Below are 8,360 nucleotides of genomic sequence, written 5' to 3' on the forward strand. Positions count from 1 at the left end.
GGAGGGGGTGGTGCTAGGGATTGAACCCAGGGCCCTGTGCATGTGAGGCAAACACTCTATCATCTAAGGAATATCCCCAGTCCATTTAGCTTTATATTTTTATCTCCTCTGGCATTCTCAGTTCCTTCTTGAACTCTGAGAATTCAAATATTTGCATTTTCAATGAGATATAAAATGTCTTGTGAGCTTTTTCCATTCTTCTTTCTTTCCGTCTCAAAATCTTCTCTGACTATATTTTCAAGTAGCATGCTTTTAAACTCAGTATCTCTTTTTCTGTTTGATGTAATCAGTTACTGATGCCTCCTATCATGTTGTAAATTTCACTTAGTGTACTTTTAAACTGAATAATCTGTTCTCTTTTTTTTTCAATTGATTACTCACTCACTGCTAAATTTCTCAGAGTACTGAATCTTCTCCTGTGTTTTCTTGAAGCTCACTTAATTTCCTTAAAGAAACTGTTTGAATTCTGCATCCAAAAGTTTGTTGTTTATGGCATGTTTGAAATAAATCACCAGGTCAGTCTTGAAGCGGAACATGGAACTTTATTTGCTGGCAGGGGAAAAGGGCAGCAAGCAAGTTACCTCTGCAAACTTTGACCCTTTGTAGAAGGTAGGGTACCTTTTTATAGCTCCAAACCACAAGCTGCCAGGAATTCAATACCATGGCAACATAGGAAATGGGCCAGAGTGACCCAAGTCAGGGTACACTACACGAGAATACATTGTACAAGAATAAAAGAAATATTTTTCAATCACTACACCACTATGCCATTGACAAACAGGGTGTGCTAAGCGAGATGTGGGTTGCAGAGGTGGGAGTTTTCTCATGGGAGAAGCATTTCTTTATGAAATGGAGTCTTGGGGTAAAATGGAATTTGTCTGGTGAAGGCACTTATATCCTGGCTCATAACAACTGACATCAATTGTTCATTTGTTGAGGTCACGCTTTCTTGAAGATTTTTGACCTTTGTTGGCTTAACTGCATATGCCATCTGCACATTAAAGAATTGAGTACTCATTTTAGTCTTTATAATTTGAATTTGTTTTTTCTTGTCCTTCAAGAAATTCTAGGCTAGTTGCTCCTTTTCTCTATGCTGTGGATCTTTAAACTATTGCAAGGTTACAGTCCAGGTTTGCCCCAAGACTAAGGTTAGTGCGGTTGTCACTATTTCAGCACTAGAGGGCAACCTGAACTCAAGTTTGTCCCAAATCCACATTTAATGTGTTGTTTAGAATAAACTGAACAGAATAGATTGAACAAATAATTCTCCATAAAGTATGTGACCAATGTTACACAATTTATTTCAAACATCTTTAGGCATCAGGAAAATGCAAATCAAAACTTCATTGAGATTTCCTCCCATCCCGGTCTGATGGCAATCATCAATAATAAAAATAGGAACAAATGAAGGGGAATGTAAATTAGTTCATCCACTATGGAAATAGTATGGCAGTTTCTCACCAAACTAAAAGGAGAACTATCATATGATCCAGCTACATTACTCCTTAGTATGTATCTGAAGGAAGTGAATTCAGCATATTCACGTTTATCACTACAAGATTCCCATTGCCCAAGTAATGGAATCAAACTAAGTGCCCATCAATTAGTAAATGGATAAAATGTGGTATATGAATGCAATGTGGTATATGAATGCAATTGTAATCATACAAAAGAAAAATTCATGCCATTTGCAGGAAAATGAATAGGAGATTATTATGTTGATCAGAGTAAGCCAGACTCAGTCAAATATACATATTTTCTCTAAAAAGAAATGTTTCCTCATTTATCAAGGTGTAGTTGAAATACACTTCTAAAAAGAAATGTTTCCTCATTTATCAATCTGATCAACCATTTTCCGGTTTTTCTCTTAAATATGTTATCTCTGAGAGAAATGGAACTAGAAAATTTTTTATTTTATTTCATCATTTGACACTTACTATGCTGTATTTACTATCTGGTCACTTTCTGTTGATAAAGTGTGTGTCCTTGGCTGGGGCGGGGGAGTGAGAGATTCGGAGTTTTGTTTGTATTGACAGACTGGATTTCTGGCAGTTTCTTTTAGTTATTTGCGTTGTGCTTCAACATTAAACATGAAAGAACTGTTCTTGCCAGTTCAAAAGTTTGCTTTGCTCCCCTGCCCATAGTGTCTTCTTTCAAAATCATGTTCTGTATATTTTACATACGTTGGATAACACATTTTATACAACTTTTTTTAGCACCTTTTTCCTGTCTGAAGTGCAATGATAACAAATATACACAAGGAAAGTTAAGTGTAAGTGGAACACTGTATATGAACACAATTGTAACAGGATCATAAAATTGTAGTAACAGTTTTCTTCACAAAAGCCAACAAACAGGTACGTATCTGGAAATACATTAAGGCTTAATATGCTGTTGGCATGGACTTTCGTAAACACATTAAGTTCCTTGTAGCTTGCACCCGCAGAAAAAATAGAAACATTTTACACTCCTTCTTGTTTACTGCGCAGGCGTGACGTGCGCAATGCTTCCCTTGAAAAAAGATCCGGCGATACTATTTAAAATCTTCCCTTCCATTCCGCTGGAGAACTCTGTAAGTTAGGTGGGCGAACCGTCAGGCTGCAAATATTTTCCCGTGGTGAACTCGGTCCTCCATTTTCATCTTTTACTTAGCATGTAAAACGAGTGTCAGGTTTGGAGATAACGCCTGAAGTATAGATCCGCGGAGTGACACGGAATTAGTAGGCAGAACACTGAAGAGTCAAGATGGTGGCTGCAAAACTGAGAGCCACGAGGTTTGGTAAACAGCTTCAGGGATTAAACTAACTCTGGAATTTGGAAGCAAGTAAAGTTCCTGCGGCCGCGGTGTTTAGCTGGAAGTTCCATGCATCGCTGAAAAGATTGAATTTCATTTTGCGTCTTAGTACTCAGGTCGGACATGGAGCCGGCGTCCGAAGATTTCCTACCGCCGCCTGAGTGCCCTGTGTTCGAACCTAGCTGGGCAGAATTTCGAGACCCCCTTGGCTACATAGCCAAAATCAGGCCGATCGCAGAGAAGTCCGGCATTTGCAAAATACGCCCACCTGCGGTAAGTATGCTTAACGTGGAATAGGGTAGTGCTTTCATTTGCGTTAGGCTTCCCTTATTTAACAAGGCCTCAGATTTATGAATCTGAAGTTTAGATCCTCAGAGTTGAGATTTGAAACTTTCTAACTCATTTCTTATCTTACTTATTAAGTCCGGGCCTCAGGAAACTTGCCCAATTGCCACATTTTTTGTTATGAAGATTTGACGTGGAATGTTTCTGCAAAGAGCCATACGCTGAAGAAATTAACGTAGTCAGAAGTACTTGATTTAATAACAGAAACAGCGAATAAGACAGAAATTTGTGTTGTTATTAGCAACTTGGCCTGGGATTTTTTTTCTCTCTCCCTTAACTTGGGAGTGTGTAAAAACAAAAAGGTACGGGGCATGCGGAAAGGCCTCTTCTGTTGATGATTTGAAACTATTAATTGAAACTGGTAGGAATTTGGCTTAATTAAAAGTGTATCTTTTTTAAAAAAATATTTCTTTAAATTTTTGGAGTTGCTGGGGATTGAACCCAGGGCCGTGTGCAAGCACTCTACCAACTGCGCTACATACTCTGCTTTGATTAAAAATAAGGAATGCTAACAGATGGATCATTATTAAACAAAACAATGTTTAAGGCCTTAAATTTCTAACTACAATGATGGCTAAATTTATGCACAGCCTACTGCTCTTTTGGCAGGTTTTTACTTTCTGCACATTTGCTTTTTTTATTTATATGTTCATATTTCTCTTAGAATTCATAATTATAGTTAGATGCAACTTTTCCAGAGTGCTGAGGATAAGAAGAAATATTGGGTTAGGTTTGAAAATAAATTTTGTTCACATTAGGTTTATTTTCATTCTTCTTAAGACATACTTTTATTCACTTATGCCTTTTCTCTTTTTTCCTTCTGTAAAGTTGGCTCTTAGGATGTGGAGGTTTTTTATTCGTTTTGATTTTTGAGTGTTAAGGAGGAAGAGCATTGATTAATAGGCTTTTTTCCTTATGGCTTTTCTTTTTTAACTTTATTTTCAAGAAGCAATCATTGGAAGCTTTTGAAAATGCAAATAAGTACCAGGAAGATAGAAACAAATGATTATAATTCTCATCCTCTTTCTTCTCCTTTGCGCTGTAATCACCTATTTTTTTTTTTTTTTAACTTCCTTCTAGAATTGGCAACCTCCTTTTTCAGTAGAAGTTGACAACTTTAGATTTACTCCTCGAATCCAGAGGCTGAATGAACTGGAAGTAAGTTTGTGAAGTTCACTTTTATAGAGGAACCTAAGTTTTAATCTTGTCTGTTAGTTTTATAATAATGTAGTTAAGGATCTAGGCTTTGAAATCATGCATATTTCATTTTAACTACAGTTTCCTCTTAGAGTATTGATTTTTCAGCAAGTCTTTTGAAAATGTATTATTACTGTTGTAAAAGGTGGGATTATGAGGAAGGCCTTAAATTTTTGGAAATGATTCATGTATTCTGCAATAGAGTGAGCTTAGAGCTATCAAAAATAGATAAATAACTAGTTTCTCATTTCTTTTCCTATATCAACCTTTCTTATCATTTTGAATTTTTTCAAGGTAGTAAAAGGGCCTTTAAAACATCTTGAGTAAAGTAGACTCTGAGAAGCAAAGATTGCATCTTAAAACAGTCAACCAAGTGTTCATATTCAAATTACTATTCAATTTTGTTTTACTGACACTTTGTTTTACTGCTGTGATTTTCAGTAGAATGGGTACTGGAAGCTTCATTTGACTGAAAAGTTAAAAAGGGATAATTTTCAGAAAATGAATTTTGATAATATTTGACATAGAATGGAAAAATATTTTAGTTTTTTTTTGATTGGTTTATCTGTAGTTGGATATCTGAAGGAAAACATTAAATAGAGCCTGAAAAGTCTTGAGCAAGCCATCTTTAAGCCCTGCATAATTCTTTAAATGTAGGCTCTGAAGACTTTTTCATTTAAAGTATCACCTTATTTCCTCTTGAAGACCCAGCTTATTTGAGCTTTTTGTGGATATTCATAGGAAGGTACGTAGTAAAGCCTGAAGTGTAGTATATTAGTAGAGAACTGGTACTATAAAGATACTGCTTCTTCACCCACTTTGCACTGGAACAAAGTCAAGTTAAGGAATAAGCCAGCTTCATAGGGCCTTCTCCTCCTCAGGCTCAGACAAGAGTGAAACTGAACTATTTGGATCAGATTGCAAAGTTCTGGGAAATCCAAGGCTCTTCATTAAAGATTCCCAATGTGGAGCGGAAGATCTTGGACCTCTACAGTCTTAGTAAGGTAAGAGTAGTTGATGTGTTTAAAAAAAAGGAAAAAGAAAGAAAGAAAGAAAGTGTTCTTTTATAGAGGATGCTTGTGCTTGGTAGTAGAACATTGTATCTTTGTGGTAGTAAAGGAATGAATGTAGAACCTGATAATATTTTTAATATATTTGGTCCTAAAATGGTTGGCATTGGGGGTGATTACATCCTAGATTTCAAGTTTTAGTGCTGTTTCTTCTTTTTTTGGGTGGGAGGGGAGATCTCTCCAGTATTGTCACAGTTTATTCACATTCCTTTGTATCTTTTCAGATTGTAATGGAAGAGGGTGGGTATGAAGCCATATGCAAGGACCGTCGGTGGGCTCGGGTAGCCCAGCGCCTTAATTACCCACCAGGAAAAAATATCGGATCTCTACTACGATCTCACTATGAACGTATCATTTACCCCTATGAAATGTTTCAATCTGGAGCCAACCTTGTGGTAAGGACCCTTAGATGGTTTGGGGCCCTAATATGATTTAATTGTTTTTGTTGTTATCTTCCCTTTTTTAATTTGTGCTTTTCTCCTACATTGTGATGTTCTAAATTTGTATAAAGAGTCTGGAGATACAGAAGTTAGCCCTGGGCAACCTGTTTGTATAAAGAAATCTTATATCTGCTTTGCTAATTATATAAGCAATAGAGGGTACTTACGCTGTTAACTCAGCAGTTCCCTGTCTGCTAAGACCTTTTAATGAACCAGATCTTAAGACTGGTGATAAAACTTAAGGTTCAGATCTCCATAGTCCAAAGACCATATTTGTTTCACTCTGCTTTTCAGTTTGCTCATAAAGGTCCAGGGAAATTAGAGGATATTTACTTAAATATCCTCTATTGGTGAATGAGTAGATTTATTTGAATTATATTTTTTTTACTCCAGAGGTCTTTGGTTAACTGTAATGGTCACTCAATTTCTGACCCAATCCTTTTCTTGTTCAGCAGTGTAATACACATCCATTTGACAGTGAGGAAAAAGACAAGGAATACAAGCCCCACAGCATCCCCCTTAGACAGTCTGTCCAGCCTTCAAAGTTCAGCAGCTACAGTCGGCGGGCAAAAAGACTACAACCTGAAGTGAGTATATGTTTAACTTTTTGTAAGTAGATAAAGTTTATCTTAAACTTGCTCTTGGTGAAAATTCATTTTTGTATTGTATTCTTTTTTTTCCTCCCATTTTTAATATAACACTGGTTCAATATGAAGTTGGTTGGAAATGAATTTCAGTTATTTTATTATTATTGTTTACAGTTATTTTGTTTTTGCAATTTTACTATTTCACATTTTAAAAGCAGACATAAAGCTTTTGATACACTTGATTTTTTGAAACAGGATGAGTTTTGTAAAGTAGATCATACAATTTGTTTTTTTAACTATTGTTCTGTGATCTTTTAAGTTATGGTTAATAAAACCTTGCTGCAAGGAAGGACACAGGAGAGGCTCAATTAAGTAGTTTTTCATACTGATAAGTCTTCAAAAATAAGTCACTATATATCACTCAAGGTTACTGGGAAACTGCAGTCTTAGTCAGGAGTTAGTCTTAGTAAACAGGTTAGGAGGATTGAGTCGTTGGAATACGGTTAGGAGACTTAAGCTATATAAGCTATGCAGGTATTCCCTTTTGTATGACATCTAGTCTGGAATAATTAAGGTAGAATATTATAGTCCCCTAACTAAGGCTGGACAGACAGGCTAACTCTAAGGTGTTTATGCCACTCTCTTAGAGGAAGCTTGGCTCTGGATTAATTAGCATTTACCAGACACACAAGCTTGTGCCTTATGGTGTCTTAAGAATTGGACAGCAAGCTTTACCATTGCCAAATATAACAAAGAGTTGAAACTGTGAACAGTATAGTTTTATTACTTATCTTCTAGCTAAGCCAATTTTGAATATTCTGCATACAGTTTTTCATACTATTTTATATGTCTGTAACATAAATTACAGTGAAATAAATCAGACTGAAGTTGTATATTTTTAGGAGTTTTGTGGCTTTGTTTTGTGTGTGCATGGTACTGGAGCTTGAATCCTGGGCCTTGCATGCTAGGCAAGGACTGCACAGTTGAGCTACATCTCCAAACCTTTCTTTTTTTGATACCAGGATTTGAACCCAGGAGCACTTATCAGCCATATTTCCTGCCCTTTTTCATATTTATTTTAGAGATAGGACTGAGTTGTTTTAGGGCCTTGCTAAATTGCTGAGGAAGCCTTTGATCTTATAATCCACTTTCCTCAGCCCCCTGAGCCTCTAAGATTATAGGCATATACCACTGCACCAGCTTCAAACCTTTTTAAAATTTAAGCTGGGTCTTGCTGAGTTTCCCTTTATAGCTTTGCATTTGTGATTTTTGTGCTCTGCTCTTTTGTCTAGCTGGAATTACAGACTTATGTCTAAATAATATTAAATTTTGAAAATTTTAAACTTGAGCATGTAGAACAAAAAATTGAGAATTTTCTATTAAAATTCAGCTGGATTCTACATTAGTGCTTTAATACCTTATGGAAGGAATTGCATCTGGGAAAAAGAAAAAAGAAAGAAGAGTAGCATGTAATAACTTGGAAACCAATAAAGGTTGAAATTTCCAGCCTTGTATACAAAATTTTTTAAGATCAGTCAGATATAGACATCTTTTGTTTTGTAACAGAATATCCCTTTTTCTGGAAATTGTAATGATTATTCTTGACTGATGTGGTGAATATCAGTTACATTTTCTAACAGTCACATTTTTTTTTTTTTCTTTTTTTATTTAATTTTTTTTTATTATTAGTTATTCAAAACATTACAAACCTCTTGACACATTATATTTCATACATTTGATTCAAGTGGGTTATGAACTCCCAATTCTTCCCGTATATAGATAATCACATCAGTTACACATCCACGTTTTTACATACTGCCTTACTAGTGTCTGTTGTATTCTACTGCCTTTCCTATTCTCTACTATTCCCCCTCCCCTCCCCTCCCATCTTCTCTCTCTACCCCATCTACTGTACTTCATTTCTCTC

General features: G+C 35.9%; 1 protein-coding gene across 7 annotated transcripts in view; it reads left to right on the forward strand.

The window, feature by feature from the left end:
• LOC107133671 (lysine-specific demethylase 5D-like) overlaps positions 1-8,360 on the forward strand; it is a 52,469-nt gene that overhangs the window by 12,358 nt on the left and 31,751 nt on the right. For 4 of the 7 annotated variants that reach the window (XR_007345119.1, XM_048797473.1, XM_015475924.2 and 1 more), the window contains exons 1-5: positions 2,579-3,067; positions 4,220-4,297; positions 5,218-5,340; positions 5,631-5,801; positions 6,299-6,433. Coding sequence is in view for 6 of the 7 variants with exons in the window: in XM_048797473.1 (XP_048653430.1) it covers positions 2,918-3,067; positions 4,220-4,297; positions 5,218-5,340; positions 5,631-5,801; positions 6,299-6,433 (657 nt within the window). In the remaining variant the exon portion in view is untranslated. Of the gene's footprint in view, positions 1-2,578; positions 3,068-4,219; positions 4,298-4,907; positions 5,082-5,217; positions 5,341-5,630; positions 5,802-6,298; positions 6,434-8,360 lie in introns of those variants that run through there. The other 3 variants (XM_048797472.1, XM_015475922.2, XM_048797474.1) reach the window with 3 other exon arrangements.

The sequence above is a fragment of the Marmota marmota genome, unplaced genomic scaffold, assembly GCF_001458135.2.
Source record: "Marmota marmota marmota unplaced genomic scaffold, marMar, whole genome shotgun sequence".
NCBI classification, from domain to species: domain Eukaryota; kingdom Metazoa; phylum Chordata; class Mammalia; order Rodentia; family Sciuridae; genus Marmota; species Marmota marmota.